Here is a 23,193-nt window from a genome sequence, read left to right on the forward strand (position 1 = left end):
AGTTTTGAAGGTAATGACAGAAGAGCCACCGGCCGATAACTTGAAGGTTCATTGCGTCGACCACCTTTGAAAATTGGTGTGATGTGAGCCAACTTCCAATTTTCCGGTAATTTGCCTCGAATTTGCGAGTGTGAAAACATCACGCTAAGCGGCGTTGCCAGAATTGAGGCTGCCCCCCTCAGTATGGCAGGATGAACCATATCCGGGCCAGGAGAAGTATCTAATCTTAAGTGTTGCAATTTCCGGAACACCAAGTCAGCGCTTAGGTCTACTTCGGAAAGTCCGGTGGAATTGCAGATGAAACTGTGGTCAGTAAAGTTGATGTCAGCCGGTTGAAATGTTTGAGAGTAATGTGCCGCCAGAAGGTTAGCGGCGTCGCCATCGTTGTTGGTCGGGCCGCTAAGACCTACCAGTTGAGAACCTCCTGTTTTGGCTTGACGAAGAGAGGCTGCATAACGGAATAAGCTTCTAGGGTTAGAGGCGAATTTGTCCATAAGCTTTGTTTGGTACTGAAGCCTGTCTTCTCTTATAGCCTTCGTGCATATGTTCCTGATATGTTTATATTGCCTATACGCTCCGTCGTTATCAGTTCGTTTGTATTCCGCCCAACAGTGCCGTTTGCGGCTTAGCAGGCGAAGGGTACGGTTCTTGATTATTGTAGGTGGCTTGCAGCTTTTGGGAACCGTTTGAGGAACTGAATGGTTTGTAGCACATAGGAGCGTGTGCAGTAAGAAGTCCCAATGACCGTCCACATCGAGTTGAGGGTGAACATCCCAAACCACCTGTTGTAGATAGTCATGTAGAGCTGGCACATTCAGCCGTTTAAAGTTCCAACGCAAATTATTGTTGGGATACCTTAGCTTAGTTTTGATGACAAAACTGAAGGCTATGACGGCATGATCGCTCTTTCCCAGAGGAGCCAGGATTGAGAGGTTGTCGACTAGGAATTCTTCGTTTGTGAATACACAGTCTAAGCGCGATGGTGCCTGACTGTTTCTCCAACGAGTTGCCGACCTCACATTTTCATATAAGCCCAAGTCATCGATGAGGTTGAAGAACCGAGCTTCAGTTGAGTTCTCGCCTCCAGTGTACGTGTGTTCTGCGAAGTTGACTCTAGGGAGATTAAAGTCCCCTAGAATCAGGATGTGTGTGAAACCGAGACGGGTAGAGCGGGATAGTCCTTCTAGCATACGACTATCGTACTCGATGTCGGCAGTTGGCTTCCTGTAAATGACTCCGACTAGACACCTCGAAGTACTAGACAATCTTACAGAGCACCATATGAATTCCTCAAGATTGTTAAAATCGAGGTTGTGAACTTGATGCACCTCCAAGCAAGAGCTTATGTATATGGCTACTCCGCCCCCAATTCCTGTTTTTCTGTCGTTGCGGAACAAAGTCATCCCAGGTAATGCTAACTCGTGGTCCGAGAACTGAGAAGATATCCAGGTTTCAGATATTCATATCAGATGAGCCTTATTAGCGTTGCTAAGTTCACGTAATTCATCCAGTTTGTTTGGTAAACTTGCGGCGTTCATATATAAGCAGTTTATGCTTTCAATTTGGAACGCGTGAGCTTCGTCCTGTTTTTCTGTATGAGCCTTGTGTGAATGGACAGGAAGCCCACCTATATGAGGTTTACCGAGGTGGTAAGCCCTGTCCTTTACACGTTTATTTTATTATTTTGACAGTCCACAAGTGGAATGGTCAGCTCCAACTTGCTTTGGTGTTTGGTCCTAGCTTCATATGGCCTATCCGGGTGCATGTGGATTCCAGGTGGCAATCGACGTCTGTTGGCACGAAATGCTTCCAGAACTGCAGCCGCCATGTGGGAAGATGGGAAGGTTATCTTCATTAGACGAGGTCTAGGATCACCGTCCTTCTTGGCTAGTCTCGTCACATGCTGAGTCAGTATGTGTTTAAGCCTCAAGGACTGTTTGATGAATTTCCATTCCCTGATGTCAGAATTTGATTGAGTAGGGTCTGCATTTTCCGGTATACCTTGCACAATTATGTTTCTTCCGCGGAAAAACTGATCGCGAGTTTCTTTGGGGATGTTCCGTATGATATTGCGCTCAGAGTACGGTATGTCGGGCAATATTTTTACGTTATCATCGGATTTCAACAAGTGACTTGCTAGCAAGACGTTTTCAACGTCGGCAGCATTCTTAAGTGTTACTCGGAGAAGCCTCGGGTGATTAAGATGCTTAGAATCCTTTCCTCGAGTGAGCCGATGACCGTCAAAGGCTCTATTCTAGGAAGTTCGAGCTTCTTGTTCAATTCACCCCAGAGCATCCTGTCGTTCTTGTCCTGCAGACTGAGAGGAAGATCAGGATAGTCAACGAGGTTCATGATAATGAGAGAATCGTCACAAACTGTTGTTAATTTACCAGGTTTCACGATGGGTTTAGGTTTAATAACTTGTTGTTTGGAGGTCGGTGCGTGTTTTTTAGTCTTGGGCTCTTTGATGACCGGACGAACAGTCTTGGGGCTAGACTGTGTGACCAAACCACCAGTTGTTTTCCGTACAGCAACACTTGGGTTGCTCGGCTTAGGCGGTGACGCCTGATTCTTATAGGCTCTCTTAACGTAGGTCGAATCACCTACAGGGTTTTTGGGAACCACTGTCGTGTTCAGGGACCCTAAGCTGGGAGACCCGAGTTTGCTTAAGGAGTGTAGTACCGTCGACGTAATGATGGTGCTGAGCCTCGACACGTCATCAGTAGTGTTGACGGATGCTCCATCGGTGTATATATCTATCGACATTCTTATTATTGAATCCGTCGCACGCTCTTGTTTGTCGATCGGTTTTTTTACTATCGTTATCCAAGTTAACTGACAACTTGTTCCGAAGACCTGTCAGTAGGACAATGATGTTACTCAGCAAGACTACTGCGTCCGTGCTGCACGTGACACATACCCACCTTTGGTCTGACTTGCTGAGTCTGTTGTAAGCAGTTGCTGTCAGATCTGTGCATGCTTCGTGGAGCCAACCTTTGCAGTTGTCGCACTGCATGCCAGTCGTAACAGCAAAACGGCATCCCGGACGTTTGCATGAGTTTTTCATGACTGTGTTGAAGCAAACTATGTTATAGATGCTTGCAAAAGCCTAAGACCTTTAAAAAACACTAAAAAGCACACTGAATACGGACAAAAAGAGATAAAACGAGTGATATAAACTGAAACTAGTCTATACGTGACAAACAAAAGAAACGAATAATAAAGTGGGGCGAAACCACAGGTAACTATTAAATATGGTGAAACTCAAAAAAAAAGTAATCTACCGAACGTATAGCTCAGGATAGATTCTTTAGAACTGAAATGGTACTTTTGTTGCGTAAGAACACAGCAAAAGTTTGGTAAATGCAAATCACGTTAGGACTAAACTTCCAGTTCGAAAAGCGCGCGTTAGTTTCAGTTGTCTCGAATGCTTTCGGATGAAATATTCACAGAACAACTTATGTTCCTGGCTACACATAAACAGTTGATTTGATCAACACACAAAGAATTACTGGGAAATGATTGGCTGAGGAACGATGATTGCGTAGTAGCTCAAAACGACGTTCCATTTGGAGATTTGGAAGTACTACTCTTCGAAATATCTATAGCTTTATCACCTTTAAAATCAACGTCTCGCTAAATGTTTCTTTCCTGCAAAGTTGATTTATGCTCTGAGCGTTTTCACTTTGATTTTCTTATCGATAGGTATCGGTGAACACCAGTTTGTATTGAATGCGTTCTTCAGTAGGTCCAGTTTGTTCTCCGTGATCATGAGACTAACAATGTTCTTATCGGCACAGCAAAGGACACAATTAAATTTATCTTTCCGCTACTGTGTACTCAGTTAGAATAGCCTGATAGCTGACCACCCTACGAGTTCCTCTGTAGGTAGATCTAGGAGTTCCATTCTGCTTTCTCAGTTTGGTGATTTGCGCAATGTTTATCCTATCCACCTCCAACGTCTTTTCTTAATTTAATCCTGGTTTGTTTACTCTCAAAGTAGGCTGTTTCTGATGGTATCCGGCCAACGGACATTGAGTGTCTAGTGTAGACATTTGTTTATAATTACTTGTGCATTTTTGACGATAGTTAATGTAGTTCTCCTCGTCTCAGCTCCCTACAATACAACTAACTATCTTGACGTTCGTATTAATGATTCTGACTTTGATATTGTCTGAAAGTTGTTTTAAATTCCGTATATTCTTCAGTTGTGGGAATGCTGTCCTTGCCTTGCAAATCCTCGCATTTACGTCTGTATAGGATACTCACCGTTCATCGATGATGCATCCCAGATACATGAAAGTTTCCACCTCTTCCAGAGTTCTCCGTGTTGTATTTGAGGATCTTGCTTTTTCCTTTTTGTATGTTGAGGTCTATTGATTCAGAGACTGCCACTACACTGTTTGTCTTGACCTGCATTTGTTGGTCTGTATACCTTATGAGTGTCAGGCCATTTTCGAAGTACAAACCTGTTCATTCTATACCTTGCTTCCGGTCAGATGTCGAGGTCTTCATAATCAAGTCGATCACCAGGAAAAAGAGAAGGTGGGAGAAAAAAATGCCTCTCACTCACAGGAAATTTTGGACAAGCAACAATATGAGTGTTCAACGTAGTCTCCAAATCAGATGCAAATTAACTCGATGAATTCAAAATAGCATTTTACTACAAGTATCAAATCTTACAATATATACTCAAAGAGTATGAGAATATTATTGAAAACCATTGGAAATGGGATAAAGAAGCATCCGTCTGACTATGTCAGGATGTGCTGGCCCACGAGAAGCAACATCACAAAAAATGGATTTCGACCGATACCATGGGCACCATTCAATAGAGGAATGACAAGGAGTCAACAGTCAACAGCAGATGGACAATCGCAGAGGAAGGCAAGACACAGGCTGCATTTAAAGACGCAATTAAAAGTGTGAAAAATGGCATCAGAAGCAACAAGCGTAAATACGTGAAAAATCATGAGTAAAGCACGGAAAAGCTGCAAGTGAAGGAAATATGAGCAAAACTATATGGTTAAATGCGGAGGCGAGAGTAGCATATGGTTAACAAGAACAAACAGTCAGTAACAAACAAGGTAAACCAGTGAATAAAGTTTAAGGACATTTATACAGGTGTGTAGAACACTTGAAAGAGATATTGAGTAGATCAGCCTCATCGAACCCACCGGATATCGATGAACAATTCAAAGAATGTTCAATATACGCTGCTTGACGAACAATCCAAGAAATCAGCGAGGCTGTGGTGGACCAAAAACTATATTAACTTAACAATGACAATAAAGTTATTAAGTCCGAGATACATATTAACCTTGATACTACTATTAGAAATCGTCCGACCATAAAAATAAATAGCTCCACGACCAAATCATCCAACTCAGAGAACAACACTTCATCAAAAGATATAACTGTCTCTTAGCAATTTTTCATGATTATTGTTATCATTCAATTGTTATGATGACTTTATGTTTTTCGTGTTTCTGCATATCTATCAAGTGGATGGAAGCCGTGAACAGTGGAGCTAATCCGTATAGGGTATAAACAGGTGTCTAACTCAGTACAATGGAAGATGGTCGCGCAACTTCGTGGATTTGTTGAGGCTAGACATTAACACCATTGGATGCCGGTTCAGTGGTCCAGTGGGTTAAGCGTTCGCGCGCGAGAACGAAGGCCGTGGGTTCGGATCTCGCGGGGTTCGGGATCGTGGATGCGCACTGCCGAGGAGTCCTTCGATAGGACGAAACGATCATCCAGTGCTTCCGGGTATTCAGTGGTGGTCTTACGTCCATCGGTTCATGATCTTAATCAAATTTCTTTGTCGAATTAAAATAGTTTACGTTAGATACAACACAACTGCTCACAGTGAATCAGTCCATTTTTTTCGAAAACTTTCAATTATGATAAAATATTCAGTTTGAAAATGTTCTCTTTTCAAAGTGATTTCCAATGAAATAGAAAATCGGAGGGGAATTTTGTGGATATTATAGTAATCTAATAACTGAACTCATGAGTCACTTGAAGCTAGACTACCACAAAAAATCTGAAAGCACTGGACGGTCATTTCTTCCTAGAATGAAACTCCTCAGCAGTACGCATGCACGGCCTCACCTCGTGAGATTCGAACCTATGACCCATCAGTCTTGCATGCGAACCCTTGATCTCTAGATTACTGACTCGGCTGTCATCCAGCGGCGTTAATGTCTAAATCCACGAAATTGAGCGATACGTCCATCATTGTAATCAGTGAGTTACTATCTCACAACAGCCCCGGTTGAACTCCACTGGCCATGGCTTCTCACCAGAACTCCATGAAATAACTCATGGAGACCGACACTATTGGGTATATGATAATCATATTCAGAGAGGGGTTTTGGATATTTTAGTAATTTAGTAGTTGAGATCAAGAATCAATTGAAGTTAGACCACCATGGAAAACATGGAACCACTGACTGCCGTTTCGTCTTATTGTGGAACATCAAGTGCTTCTGAATATTCCATGGTGGTCTAGCTTCAGTTGACTCATGAATTCAACTATTAAATCGAAAATGTTTGTAGTTCAGATGGATGCATTCGGTGGCGTTGAGTTCTTGGTGTTAGATTTTTGAAATCGCCATTCTCTTGTTGTCATTCTGGATAAGATTTCAAGACCGCATTTCATTTAGAATTTTTTAAAATGAATAATCATAAATTTCAATCTCAATCAATCATCTTATTGTGTATTTGTTTACAGAAATGACGCTTAGATTCCACAACTCAAATACTGACTCTTGATTGCCTAAGTGAAATTCCCAGTTACTCGATATAGCAGACCTGAATGTGAGAAAGTTGGCCACGTACTTATTTTTATTAGGACTTCCACAAACAATTGATTATGAATGCGTAAATATTCTAGACCATAACACTCTTACTCACTTACTTATGTCCGTCACACCTCATGAAGGAGCATAGGTCATCCACCAGCATTCTTCATACAACACTGTCCTCAGCAATCCTTTCCAGGTGTTTTCAGTTGCTATTCATTCTTTTCATGTCTACTTCCAACTGCCGACTCAGAGTGTTTTTTGGCTTTCCTGTTTTCTGTTTCTAGTCGGGATTCCAAGTTGGCGCTTTCTTTGTGATGCAGTTTGATGATTTCCGTAATGTATACCCTATCCCCCTCAAAAGCCTCTTGCTAATTTCCTTTTCAGCTCAAACCTGGTCTGTTCTCTCGCACAGTATGTTTTCTTTCATACTCTCCATGGAATACGTTTCTCACCAATCCAGAGGGAATGTCATAACATATGTATATTCATTCCACAAAGGAATTATTTAAAGTCTGTAGGACCAAATAGAAGATAGGTAGAATGAATGATGTCGGAATGATAAAGTAAAATAGAAGGAGGAACTAATTCATTATGGTACATATTATAAACATAAAATGTTAATGGAATTCACTTATTCATTACTTAACTGATAGATGAAATGAATGTTTGGTATGAAAAAGAAAAAGAAGCAATATCAGACGTTTGATAAAAATATGATTACATAATTATGTTTATCATTAGTTTAACAAAACTATCAGTCTGGCTCTTCAATAACGAATTGAAGAGCTGTTCTGTTGTCGTTGGAGACCAGAACTTGCACATTCCATTTGAAAGTATGATATCTTAGGTCACTCATGTAAAATTCTACAGTAAAATTCCTCAGCAATTCACTCATGGTATTGTGCTATAGATCGAACATAACACATTATATCCGCTGCCCGTTTGTATATTCAAGTGACTTAACGCCCATCATTTCATGGTCATGCCTTCGCTCAATTTGCAATACTGTTTGCAATAGGTGCTTATTCAATATCTGAGCATATGTGTCCTCGTATGGATGAATCAAATAACCACTGAGAACATATTGGTACATGAAATGTTCACGAATGAATAGGCTGTGAGTCTGCTCAAAGAAATTGTGATTAGTAACATCACAGAGTGTTAGTAATAGTTGTGATACGAGACATGGACTTCCGCAACTATTTCATACACAAAAATCACTTTTATGATTTCAAGTCTAGTGATCTATGAACTATAACTGGAATTTTGTAGTTGATCCACTCTAACTACGATCAAGAGGTCAGAAGTTCAGATACAGCTCCATTCACATTAAGGTAGGCATTATGATGAAAGAAGTAACCATCAGGTGAACAGTTTGTATACACAAATCTATATTTGGTAAATGAATTACAGCACTATAATTATAATTATTACTATTACTATCACTACATAACTTCTGTATAAGATTAGTCTAAAATTGTCTGTGTACTGATAACCTTGTAATCAATAATTTCATTTACTCACGACCAAAATATCATTATATTACTCAATATCTATATCAGTAGTTTCATTGATACCATCAAATTACATTTTGAAAAAAAACTATTGGATACTAACAGTAGTGATGATTGTAAGTGACTGATAATAATAATCTACATTATCGTATTTTGACCAATGCTCATTTCTAATGTAATAAAATATTAAGACGGCCAATTTTTTGTAGATAAACAGCCTGATACCACTTATTGAACCAAAAACACCTACTACGAGAAATATTTTGCCGAAAGTTCACCATTTCACTGAATTCAGACAAATAGAGCCAGATGAGCATCATGAGTTATGAGCACAGAAGTAACTCACCTCGGAATCTAAATAAAGATTTATGACTTCTTGGTTTTAATCTCTTTATATGGAACAGTTTATCATTGCTGTCGTTTGTCAATGGTCACTGTATACTGAGAGATAAAGGAAACCACTGATTCAGCACATTCTTGTCAAACTTATTGGCCCGGCATCTGACTCCAGTGAGATCGTTAGAATTTCAAGGAAAAACGCAATTCTGAGAAGAGTTAACATAATGATTATGGTACTAGCAACATTCAGGTGTATCTGTCCCTCCTGATCTAGAGACCTTCCAAAATCGTGGATAACGACAAGTTATTACGTTCAAAAAAATAAAATCCGAACTACAAGGTTTATCATCACTAGTGGCATAGCGAAGAATAGCTCTACAGGCTGACTGGACGTAACCAATTTTACCACCTTTATATCATTTGACATGAAGAAATCCGTATGAAATACATGGCAAAATAAGCATTTGTAGTGGCATTGGACAATAGCCACACAATCCACAAAGCTGTGAACACGAGACTACTCAGAAAACAGATATTCAATATTTAACTCGGGGAAATACCCAAAGATGGAGAAGGCGCGAACAATAAATTGAATGGACTGGAGTTGATCGAGTGGCATGGCTCGGCCATGCAGGCGTGGTCTCTGCGGAATGTTACCTTATATCTTCTATTCATATTAAATATATTGTTCTTTCTCTAGCCTAACCTTGTTCTACATCATGTATTGGTAATTGATACGATAAAGTGAGTTGGTGTAGTCGATGGTGTGACTTCCACGTAAGATCTTATAGATTAGGCAGTTATATCATGACAAATCTACAAATTTAGGATTAGGTCTATTATTAGGGCAGTACTAATATCATAGTAGACCATAGTTCTACACATTCGCCAAACATTTGCTCACCTCTGTAACCTACTATGCAACTCCTCAATGATTGGTTACCTGCATGACCTTGAGCACGCATTGTATGAATGCAACTAAGTAATGCAGTATAATTCTTGATGTTCTAAGTAATCGTTCTATGAACGTTTGCCTCTTTCACGGGACTAGAAATTAATACAATTTAGACGATTTATTAGCAGTTTCTTGTGAGTTGCATTGTGGTGTGTGCTACTTATATTGACATAATTAGTATATGATGTTAGTCATGAACAGAAGGTCTGGCAGCAGAGAGGCAAGAGGATCGAACAGTAAAGAACGGAAACAGGATGCAATTTGTATGAAAATGCAAGAACAATGAAGTCTGAGCCATTTTGAGACGATCGATGGACATTTTGCAAATTACGTATTTACTTTATGATTGACTGTTAGATTATATTAACACGTCCTGTAATTTTGTGTCAGATACATTCGATTGTTCCCCACTGGTGTTCTTGTTCACTACAGCATAAGGGAGCAAAATAGGTCTACCTGGAAATGCCAAAGGTAAACGTAAGGAATTTAGTCACAACTTTAAGATTCGCAACACCTTAGCTAGTCATAGTCCAGATTTCCAATACTTCCACATAAACCACAAAAGCATAAAAATTTGAAAGTATATCCAGATGTTCCAACACAGAATCCATCGTGATGCCAATATGATAATTAAAAGTATTTCAATTATTGTTGGTGATAAAAGTCCACGAAATAGTGGAAATGAAGTCAAATCGAACTAGATGAGCACAAACAAAGGTATTGTATTCGGAACTTGTATCCAGCAGGAAATCAGGTACAAAAGAGTCGTAAGCTCGTACAAATACCATAAATCATTCGAACACAATCGTTTCTCATCATCTGCTTCTCTTTGTTTCACTTTCAGTTAGCCAGTAAAGAGCAAACATATTTGAGATTGCTAGTGCATTTTTTGACAGTTGGAAAACATTGCACTGCAGGGTAAATGGTTGAAGTGTTTCCCAAAACTGACTACAAAGTTCTGACATCACGTTTCTTAGAAAAAATTTGTTTCCTTTTATTAGGCGAATAGAGATTCACAAAATAAACACATACATAAGACAATAGAAATGGCGATTGCAAACCAAAATAAATATTGCCCAGTACAGTGATAGTTCAGATAACCTGAAAATGTCACAATGTTTTGATTTATCTCATTCACCATAAGTTTTGATGGTTCATCGCTGTCACATTTTGTTGGTAGATGCGTTGTAACTTCACCTACAAATTCGCCAGTTGATGTGATGTAGTGTGATTCAACTGGAGATGAGATTCATCTGAATATGATGTTAATCGATCACAGATACACACAATATTTCTCATATCATATTTGACGATGATGTGCCAACCCATAGATGTTGCTTATTTTTGATACATAAAACTTTGACTACTGTGTATGTCTGTTCACGAATTTACAATATGAGATTCAAAATATTTGATGCATCTGAATGAGGCGACATTGGCGGCCTGCTTGTATTGGTGGACTAGCTGTTCCTACCATCTAGATATTTCAAAGAGTTATCCGTTTCCATAATTCATATAAGGTATGAACCGCGAAATGGAACATCATGACATTACCATCAAAAATAGTTTTTGACACAGATCACAATCAGTGATGCAAATATGAAACCTACTGAAAGGCAAGATTAGCTTCGTTGAAGTTTCTGTTGTACTCTGGTCATGAAGAAGAGAATGCCTCTCACACACAGGCAATTTCACTGATGCTGTTTGTAAAAGCACGAATCTCATGGATACAGGATGGTCAATGCAACTTTCAAAACAACGAATGAGGGGATTACAGTGCATACAACATAGTGTCATGAACCCAACAACGAGGTCAGTGAAGAAGATAAAGACTAGTTTTATGAGAGGCTATGGCCGACCGTGGAGAAGCATCTAGGAAACAACCTGACCATCCTGATAGAGGACCCGAACGCCAAAGACGTAATGGACAACATCAGGTACAAAGAAATAATGGAACGACATGGACTGGAAGAAAGAAATGAAAATGGCAAAAGACTTGCTTATTTATCTGCTTTCAACAGCAAAGACATAGATGTCATCATTCTCCTCCATGAACGCATTCACAAAGCTACATGGGCTTCGACAGACAACACGACAAAGAACCAGATCAATCACATCTGCATCAACGAGAAGTTCAGACGAGTCAGTGGAAAACGTGAAAACAAATAGAGGAGTTGACATAGCTTCAAATCACCATCTGGGGATGTTCAAGCTGAAATTGAAGCTAAAGAAGCAGTGGACAATCGGACAAGCAACATTATGGGAGTTCGATATAACCTTCATATCAGATACAAATAAGCTCGGTGAACTCAAGATAGCACTCAGCAACAGGTCTCAATCCTTAGAAGATACACTCAAACAGTAGGAGAATATTATGCATAACAGCTGGAAATGGGCTAAATAAGCATCAGTCTGACTATGTCAGGAGATGCTGGCCCACGTGACGCACCATCATAAAAAATGGATCTTGATCGATACCCAGCGCACTATTCAACAGGGGAATAATAAGGTGACAGCAATTTACATCAGCCGAACGAGAACGGAGAAAGACCAGACACAGGCCGAATGCACATGAGTAAACAAGAGGGTGAAGAGATGCATCTGATGCAATATTCATTTGGAAGCTGGTTTGTTCTCTCCCACAGTAGGATTTTGCTGGTGGGAGCTTCAGTAGACAACTGTTTTATAAATACCTGTACATGCCTGATTATTGTTGTGGTAGTTATTGATTCCTACGCTCCGTACAATAGAGCTGCCTTGAGGTTCAGATAGAAGAGTCCAAATTTGATATTGGTTGGTAGTCATGTTGAGTCCTATATGTTCTTCAACTGTAGGAATGATGCCTTTCCTGTGTCAACCCTTACTATTACGTCTGCATCGGATCTTCCTTGTTCATCGATGATTCTGTTCAGTTACGCTGATTTTTCCAACTCTGCCACAGTTGATTTATCATGTGTAACATTGATGGTTTTCTCTTTGTTGTATTTGAGGATCTTAGTTTTTCTCTTGTGTAACTTGAGGCCTACTGACGCAGCGGCTGATGCTACTACACTGTTTTTCTTCACCTCCATTTGTTGGTGTGTATGAGAGAGAAGAACTAGGTCATCTGTGAAGTCCATATCGTTTCGTTGCATCCAGGATGTTCATTAAATTTCTTGCTTCTCCTCAGATGTCGCGGTTCCAATAATCCAGTCAGCCATCAGAAGAAAGAGGATAGGGGAACGTGAGGAGACTTGTCTAACTTCGGTCATCATTTGCAATGCGTCTGTCAACTGTCCTCCATGCATGAAATCGCAGTGTAATCCATCTTATAAATTCCGGATGATGTTGACAATAATCCGAGGTACACCATCCTGTCGAAAAAGGTTCGATGACGTTCTCTTATCCACACTGCCGAATGCCTTTTCCTAATCAAGAAAGTTGATATTTAGTGACCATATCCGTTCAACTGACTGTTCAACGATGATCATCTGGAGTTTGAGAGTCTACGCAATCTTCCAACCCGTTCAGTAACATTCTTTTGAAAACCTTTCCTGGTGCTGGAAGCAATGTGATGCCTGTGTAGTTCTCACATTTTTCAGACCTTCTATCTTTGGTATCTTGATGAGGTATCCTTCTTTCCAGTCTGTCATTCACACTTGTTTTTCCTTCCAAATCTTCCTGAATAGAATGTAAAGAATGTTAGCAGTTAATTCTCTGTTTGAGTTCAGTGCTTCAGGTGATATATTTTCAGGTCAGTTAGACAGGCGTGTTGAACACTTTGATGAGCTCCTGATTAGACCGGTCTCACCAAATCCATCGAATATCGAAGAACCATTTACAGATTTCTTTAGACGTTACTCAACCGACAATCCAGGAAGTCAGCTAGGTTATATGACGAATCAACTTTGGAAACGTAGAAGGTCCAGGTAATATATCGGCTAAGGCATTTAAGTCAAATATGCAGGCAACTACAGAGATGATCCTTATAATCTTCACCACTCTACAGTTCATTGCTGAACGATAAGTTGAATGGAACTCATCGCTAAACATCAACGTTCCTGACTGCAAGAAATAATTTGACTGGGTTGATAGGAGAAGCTTATCGAATCTACCTCAACAATGTGGAGAATCGGAGTCGACGGCTTCCACCACACATATATTATACGAGTGACTGAAGTGTGCAGTCCTGCTTGAAGTGATGCTCACATTTATTGACTCTTAGAATAACTTTTTCTCCTGAATCTCAACTGGATTGGGAAAAGCGATATAGTCACAGTTGAAGAAAATATCAAATTCCAAAGAACTTTCCATCAATACAAAAGTCAGAATCTTCAAATTAAACGTGCTGATCTGCCACAATCATCATAAACATATACAGATATTTATAAACAGTGTTCTGTACTAGACACTTTAGAACCGTTGGAAAAGAACATTCAGCAACCAACAATCGTGGCAGGGAACAAACTAACTTCTAACTCGAGAGGAATTTACTGAATGTCTTTGAGGGTGAATCGGACGCACATTCTGGTAATCATCAAACTGCATGAACAGTCAAGCTGCGAATTAGAATCCTCAGGGCGAAAGGAAATGAGGGAGACATAACCAAACATTGTGTCGGGAATTTGATGCAGGAAACAAACCAATGAATATCACTTGACAACGACTGGAAATGAGATTGCAGAGTGGGTTTGTTCAGATAATCCTAATCTGACGATGTGAGTAAATATGGGAGATTCAGGAACCGATTCAAAAATTTTGTTTCATGAGTAGACAAATTACAAAAGAAATGAAGATTTGTTTAATGTTTAATGTTTCAGGTTAAATACCTTTCTTATTCAGGTAAACATTTACCGAGATATTGCGTTTACAGATCATACGATGATAGACATAAAGAGCAAAGTGAATTTATAAAATTCTCTTTTCTAATTAGCAGCAAAAAACAACACTGTTCAGTTTATTTGTCTTACTTTGAAAGGTCGTCTGATCTCAATTTTTTCTCTTTAGAGAACACAGACTTTTTTTCTCTAATAACGCTGAGACCAGTTTGATTCAAAACGATGGGCTTTATTCAAAAACTCTATTCATTTTAAAATTAATTAATGGTTGAACATTCTTTTAGAGATGCCAATGTTGCTCCAACATAGTTTGCAACGTGTCTGTTTGTGTTTTATTCATTCATTGAACTTTTAATTCTTTCTAAATGTTAATTACATTCATTGATCTTTTATATGGTAAATAATATTCACACCATCTTCCTTCTTCATTTCATCATCGTATATAAGCAGAAGAATAAGTTCTGTAGTTTCAATGAATATGATGTATGTATTTTGGATTCACGTAGCTTCACTGCTCTTGCTTCTTCATACATCCAAACAGACTGGTAAGTTATCAGTATTATTGAAATAGCACTTTTACAAATACATACTGAGATATTCACGTCTTATACAGTGTACAAACAGAGTCATATCACTAACATTTTCACCATCGCCATCATCGTCGTCATCATTCTTTAATCATGACTTAAACATGATGTAAAGCGTAGGCTGTTTACATGGATTGTTTTACTCCCACTATTGTTTGGGCATATTAGTCTGTTTTATAAATTTGTCGTTTCTCCCCTCTATCTGAATAATGCTAAGATAGGTTCTAGACAAATATATACCGTTTGGATTTATTGTGATGACTCAACCACATGACACTAATTGATCAGAACATTGATTGAGTGGAAATACATGTTTCTGTTGAAAACCACTCGTTGTTTTAATCATTATTCTTTGTCTTTCAAACATTAATTGTGGTGTTTCGATGATGGTCCACGAGTAACCCTTATTCTGTAGTGTTCTGAATCTTGACAATCACATATCTATCTGTAGTGATCTGGTTCATCGTACTTAAATGTGAACGTCAATACTCAAAAATCAAGTGAACTACTTATTGTTGTGACAAATACTGTTTCTTTTTTCAGATGTCGAACCAAAGCATCCTAAGGATTTAAAACAGATCATTTTTGATCTGTATGTTGAGAACTTAAAAGCAAAGATTTCTTCAATGAAAGGTAAGTAACGCTTTTTTTCATTTTACAAGCTATGTATCATGCAAACAAACGTGTTCATATAACACAAGTTCTATCGTACTATTTAAATGAAGTAGAATTCGATTCACTCGTTTATGTCCGAGAACCTGAATTTAATACATGTATAATAGTGTTCTTGAAATCATATCAGCTCATTCATTATTTGCTGAGACGTATTTGATGTTCTGTAATGTAATGACTCTGATATGTTCGTAAAGGGGTTGTGGAGATTGTTTGGTATTGATTGAGATACTGAACCGATTGATGTTAGACCACCATTGAAAAGCTGGAAGTACTGGACGGCCATTTCGTCCTATTGTGGGACTCCTCAGCAGTGGGCATCCACGATCCTGCTCGTGAGACTCGAACCCAGTGCATACAGTCTCGCGCGCGAACACTAAACCTACTGAATCACTGAGCTTGGCGTCATCCAATGGTGTTGATGTCTAACCTCAACCAATCGACGAAGCTGCGCCACCGTACACCATTGTACTGAGGTAGGCACCTTTTTCTACCCGACACGGATTAGCTCCACTGGTCACGGCTTCTCACCAGAATTCCGAGAATATTCTGATGAACATAGTCACTAGTGAGCACATGGTAATTATCAGTACAGTGGTTGTTGAGATTGTTAAGTTTTGATTGATATCATGTTTTTACAAATAAATCATTTGAACGTCCTGTAACAAACGTTATGATAAAACGCGATGTTGTGTGTGTTTTTAATCCCTAGATCTGACGGAGGGTATGTTTCGAACTATCAGATACTGCGACAGCGAAATAAGAACTCTGAAAGGTAATTTGATTATTCAATCTTATATGACATAATCGTTTATACTACTGAATTTAAAGTCAGTATGTCCAGTTGCTCGACTGATTCAACTATTTTCAAACCTTAAACATTTATCAATGTGATTCATTGAAAGATTAAATTAATTCTATCACGTTCAGTTTCTTCGTGAAAATTAATTGCCTCTCTATTTGTACACTCATAAAATTATTAACACCATTCAAACAAAGAAGAAAATATCTAAATCAAAATACGATTTGTTTATTTGAACCTGTTTTATGGTACTTGTCGAGTTTCACAGTAGTCCCATTCATGATAGAATGAAAATATTTGATGGGAGTGTGTAAGTGCATGCGGTTGATTGACATGATCATTCAATTGATGCACATCTAAGAAACGAAATTAGTTCATGCATTTGAGTGTTTACAAAATCGGTGGTTGAGACATTTGTTCATGCACCCACTCTTTTTTTGCCCACCAACAATGTGGTAAATTAAAAATATAAAATTCTAGTGTGACAATAGTGCCATCTGTAAGATCTGAGGTAATTCGAGGTATTGTTGATGTCCCACTTCCTCTCACCTGATGAACAAAAAACTATTGATCCAGCTTGCCAATATTCTCCATTAATACCACTAGTAGAATGTGTGATTGATGTCGTAATATCAAACCTCATTCATCTTACTTCTGTTACATCACATTATAAATAATTCGAATACAGCACAATACTATTTTTGAAATGTAACTAAATCACCTTGTTATTCAACCGAGTTGCCCAAATTTATTGTGTCTATTTCAGATGAAATCAGAAATTCAGTTCCAAATGGAATTGAGAATATTGATCATTGTATGTCCAAAAATAATCGAGTTCCTTAACCACATGAATAATTCTAGATATCAGATGTAGAACCAACTATTGGACCGGGGACGCAGCCATTTATGCTTTGTCTCGTAAGAGAAATTATTCTCATCCAGTGTTTCAATTTTCATCCAGGATTTCATTATTAATGACTTACATGTTGAATTTTTGAATTCGTTGACTACAAATCGACCTCACGTGTGAAAGCGAACACAGTCCAACTGTCGAAGATATTATTCTTTACATAATAAGATTGCAGCCTGATTGACAAAATAGTACAATCTCTCTCAGACATAACTACAGGCATAACACTATGATAAAATATTATCTTAGAATGAGAGGTTACTGATGTTTCATCCGTTTGTGGGTAGTTTTCACTGAAATGTTGAAACTCGATGTGTGCGCTCATTATTTCCAGTTGTATACCATAAGCAATCCATCAATTTGATATGTGATTGCTCTCTTGCTTCACAACTGGTATGCTTAAGTTAGTGTTAGTTTTATTCTGATACTGTAAGCAAACATGCTGTACAAGTAGTCATTTGTTAAAAAAAAGTGAAACGAGATGCCTTTCGTCAGGGATTCAACTCTACTGTCCACCAACACAACTTGAAGCGTAATGCACACTTGTCTCAGGGAATTGAACACTCTCATCAAAAGTTGTAATCAACGCCGATAAATAATAAATCTACAACATCCACACATCATGGTGAGGGTCAATACTGTAGACCAGTAAAACGATATGGATTAAATATTTGAGATTATCACCCCATTTCTAGCAAGTATCCGAAACAATTTCAAGAGTTTAACTATCGGTCCATATTTCCATGTTGAATCAGTTAGCAATATATTCAGTCGTTCATCAAACCACATTCACTTGTCACTACACTAGATATAACTTATTAAGTATTATCCACATTCAAAACAAATCCATTTGCCATCTGCTTTTAATGTTTTTCATAGTTATTCAGAAGATAAAGAGAGATAACAAAAAACAGTATCGTAAGTAAATTATTAACCGAACTGTTTTCAACATTTGGAGCATATTGACATACTTTAAAGAATGTTTCACTTTTCATCATGAAGTGAAGAGACAAATATGAAACACCGTCTCATACCACTTCGAAAACTCTGTATGCAGTACATTCTTCAAAATGAATGATGCTGTGCATTTAATTTTAATGCTTTTAGTATTGATGGCCTAACACTCATCGATTCATGATGTCAATCAAAAACTTAAAAAGTGACGATCTCGAGCTGAAAGTGCTGCGAATCATGAGTTCCACATATTTCAACTTATCAGATATATCAAAATCCAATTTCCAGACAATACTCTCAGAAAGCTGACGTGACAATAGTAGCTCATCAAATTCAGTCCTGAACACTGTCCACGGAGTGCCACAACACCTTATTATTTTCCATTCAAATGTTGTAATTCTGTACGATGTTGTAGCTCGATATTTGTTCGATTTCTCCAATTCTATATAGCGTATGTTTACTTGAATTCACTGGAACTGGATGCATGTTTTAAGGAAAGTGTTGAACATCATGAAAGTAAGTCAAAATATTGAATTTCATGTAGTTCATTCCTATGCATCTCAATAATTTGATCACCTCTTACAATTTCATCAGAATTTATCCATTTTGTTTGCCTAACATTAACTACGTTTGTTCGATAATTTACAGACCAAAACATGGCAAAAATTACTTGTGGTCAGCAGTTCAGTAAATGGAGTTGTTTTAATTCTTTCACAGCCTCGCATGCGTCTGTCAAGTATATAAGTCCGTTCGTCCAGTTCACAACAAGTAGTGCTTTCGTGATCAGCATTTACGCGTTGTTGATGCATAAACGTCGCTTATGTGATTATAACGAAAGAAAATTAATTCCACATTGGGTTTTATCGAACTCTACTTCACACACTTTATGTCCGTGTCACCGTTGCTAAATGCAGTATGCAAAATCTAGTGTTTAGTTAACATCGATAATTTAGCTGAGGCTACATGAATATCTTGAGCATTTTCAATTATGTAAGTGTCATTTTCATCTCCAATTAATTGTAGGTTCTATGCAACACAAGTACATCATGTCGACATATAAAGCCGCAGATTTGGTAGGGAAACTTAAACTCATAATGAGAGTATGTGAGGTTACATCCAAAATTGGAGTTTATTCAGTTTGTGTGTATTGATTATTTGAATCATCCATTGATGTGGTAATAACACAACTGATCAGTCGGTTTTGGCAAAAGTGTATCTTGTACGGATTGCCTCCATATTGCCACTGAGTCACTAGTGATTTAAGCAGAGATGGATGGTGGCTAATAGAATGTCAAAGTGAACATTAACCCTAGTATGTAGAGATATCCAGTTAAGAAGTCTTTCATCCCTCAGTCAGACACCATACATCTCTGCTCATAATTCGTTTCCCATAGATCGACATGGTTTCTGGTAAAAATAGCTGAATATTAATCTGATGTGGTGATTGGTCCTTTATTGTTTCTTTTATCAACTAATTAGAAATGATAACGGATCACAGTGAAACAATTTGTAATGAGCTGATACCGTACAAAACGAAAGGTAATTTTATTTAAATGATCTCTCTTGATAATAATGAATATGGTAGACATAACCTGACATTCCTTACCGAAACTCATACTCACCACTACATTCTATTTATTTACAAACGTGTGTTCTAGAATACCTAATTGCCGTTCTTTAGTACGCTGAACTGGATTTCCCTCAATCAAGAAATCATAAAACCGTCTATGTCCTGTTTGGTAATAACTTAAAGTAATCACGTATCGAAATGAGACAGAAGCTCCATCGCCTCCGATAGTATTGAAACTCAAAATGAATAACAACGGGTGTCGTACTCATGAAGGAAGTATTTCATGATACAGCACAAATCAAGTCAGTGAAGTCAAAGTTGAAATCAATATTTTGACTTCAAGGACTAAATATTCACAATAACATTGACAACTGAATGAAAATATGGGGAAATGGTGAAGAGATCAACGCGACTGTTTGTTATTCTTTCTCAGTTTACTTAGTATTTATATTCGGTGGTTTTCATTAGTTTGATGCTGAAAACACGTTGAATGATATCTTCAAATAAACAATATTTCTGGTTGTTTTCCTCACCGAAATTATATTGTTTTAGATATAGAAGAAATAGACCAGTTGATTGTTTGGAAACACAATGAAGTTGCAGAAGTGAATGCCAAATTCTGTGAGAAAAACCAAATGAATGTTTTCTGTTTTTCATTGAGATCATAAAACGATTGATGTTAGACAACCATTGGAAACCCAGAAGCACTGGACGGCCGTCTCTTCCTTTTGTGTGACTCCTCAGCAGTGAGCATCCCGGATCTCGCTCATGGGATTCGAACCCAGTGCCTTTGGTCTCACGCGCGAACGCTTAGTTTAATGGACCACTGAACCGGCATCCAATGGTGATAGTGTCTTACATCAATATTTTCATTGACTTATTATGTAGCTTTGTCATGTCCACATGCAACTGACTAAACGATGAATATCCACAAACTCCGGTACCATATGAAATATCTGTGAAAGCTTCAAGCTGATGGTTTAATAGATGAAAGTAGTCACCAAGACACGGATGCCATAAACAACATTGAACAGTTTATTGATACTTATCTGAATTCGAAAATTCTTGCACAACTGATCCACCATATTTGTGATAATTCTCAATTCAAATATCCAGGCGGAGACAGTGAGATAGACTTATACGTTACAGACTATTTCGATAGCTGGAACTAAGTAGTAAACATCACTTTCATATGGATGTTGTTGAAGGAGAACAACGTATCGGACTATTGCCTATACAAATACTTTATGATACTTTATGAGGCAGAAAACAACCACCAATTTATTTTCTTGGTCATCTCATCAATGATGAGATGGATGTTGAAGTAAATAAACTCTCATCCATTTCATTTTCTCAAATTTCAGTCAAGTATAGACTTCTATTACAAGCACTCAAAGTGATAGGTAAGTAACCCATTGGGTCACATTTACTGACAATTATTATACGAAAGAATATTTCATGGAAAAGTATTGTATGAAGACGACATACTGTGTGCTTGAATAATGGAAGCGCACAAAATGCAGTTATAAACTACTACGGGTGGGTTTATTAGATTCAATACACGATTCCCGTTGATCTGAAACATCTATTCAAATAGTTGTTTGAGATACAGTCTAGTGAAGTGTAGAATTGAATAAGTGTTTACGATTGCAGTTCACGATTGACCACACATGTGATTTTCTGTTCCATGACGTTAGTGGGATCTACATCATGTTGTGAATAAATGAATACATACATTTTGATCACGATCAATCAGACAGTTTTACCTTTGTACAGTCTTTCATTTCAAATGTTCACTTATATGATCTATCATTTTATTAATGATTCATATGTTTTTGTTTGAACTACAGATGACCATGGAAAGTAAATGAATTTGGATTTGGGAAAGATGATCTGGTCTTCAATCATTTTTCATTTCCTCATGTGCTGTAACAATTAATTTACTGTCAAAATGACAACTCACAAATTTCTTTTTTCATTAACAATATTAACCGTTAATATGAATCATTTATTAGTTATTCATGATCAAAACATTGGTGCAATAAGGACTGTAATATCTGAAATTTTGTGGCCTGCTTGAATAACTGGGCTACCTGTTTCTACCATCTAATTATTTCAACAAGTTGTCTGTTTATTTTTTATTTTGTTTTAACGTCTCATTATGTCCATTAATCGCATTGTTCGCGCGCTATTCAAAAAGGACGGTGGTATTTTTCCTCGCTGAGTAAACTTCTTTGTTTTGATCGTTTATTACGTATCAAGACTACTGTTTTCACTTTAATTGAATTTATTTCAGTTAAAGTATTCGACTAGAGTATCGTTTTTACTGTTCCAAATTAGTTTTGTCGTTGGTACTGTTGAGTACCTCTTTTTCAATTGTATTTGTTAGTACTTTTACTCCTAGCAATCTACAGCTCTTCACTTTTTTGGTCATTGATTATCTTTTTGTTTCTGAGTATCATCACATCTTGAAAAAACCCTCCTAAATGACCGGACTTTGTAAAAAAAGCAGTTGCCAACGTCCGGGTTAACGTTATCCTGTTGAAAGCGGCAGGCAGTGCGACGAGTGCAAAGGCTGGTACCACGAAGTTTGCACGAATGTAACGCCTGCTGCTTTCAAACGGTTCAGTAAGAAGGGTTGTGTATGGCTTTGTCAACGGTGCTGCTCAGATGCAAACAGCTTGTTAACCGAGGCCATCTCACTGGTTGATGCTGCAAAGAAGTGTTTTAGCAAGCATAGTCGGAACGCGTCAAACAGCACTCGATCTGTCGACACGCAAATCAACGTGAAGGAAACTAAGGTTAGTCCGATGATAGATGACTCACGCCCGTCAAAGAAGGAAAAGCAGCCTCCAAAGTGGCCTGCCTTAAACAAAAGCTCAAGAAAAGTAGGGTCTTCTGTGCCCCATCTCCCAGATGGGATCCAACAGGGAACAACTAGAAGCCGCAATCGCAAGGCTCGATCGGTTTCAAGCGGTAAACATAACCCGACCTCTCAGGTCGTCGACAACCCCCCAAAATCCAACACTAGGTTTGACGCAACTGTTATTGCTTCTACCAGCACCGTTGACGAATGGGTACAGGTTGTAAGGAAGAAAATAAGTAGGGATATAAAAGGGAACCCTGCCCCCATAAAAGTAGCTGAAAAATCGAAAGCTGATCATAGCGACAGATCAGCTATTTTTCATAGAATCAAGGAGAGCGAGAGCTCTGAACCTAAACCTCGTTTTGAGCATGACATTGTACTGATTAGGCAGCTGC

At 38.2% G+C, this 23,193-nt stretch overlaps 1 protein-coding gene across 1 annotated transcript; it reads left to right on the forward strand.

The window, feature by feature from the left end:
* Positions 1–14,909: 14,909 nt before the first annotated feature.
* Positions 14,910–21,799, forward strand: MS3_00010713 (uncharacterized protein; the record flags this gene model as incomplete). Its single annotated transcript, XM_051219109.1, has 11 exons — positions 14,910–14,982; positions 15,568–15,657; positions 16,409–16,471; positions 17,265–17,312; positions 17,360–17,416; positions 18,288–18,326; positions 18,813–18,878; positions 19,842–19,901; positions 20,485–20,553; positions 21,297–21,335; positions 21,783–21,799. The coding sequence occupies 11 exons, from the start codon at positions 14,910–14,912 to the stop codon at positions 21,797–21,799; spliced, it is 621 nt and encodes a 206-aa protein (XP_051067216.1).
* Positions 21,800–23,193: the final 1,394 nt, after the last annotated feature.

This window comes from Schistosoma haematobium, chromosome 2 (genome assembly GCF_000699445.3).
Source record: "Schistosoma haematobium chromosome 2, whole genome shotgun sequence".
Lineage (NCBI taxonomy): Eukaryota > Metazoa > Platyhelminthes > Trematoda > Strigeidida > Schistosomatidae > Schistosoma > Schistosoma haematobium.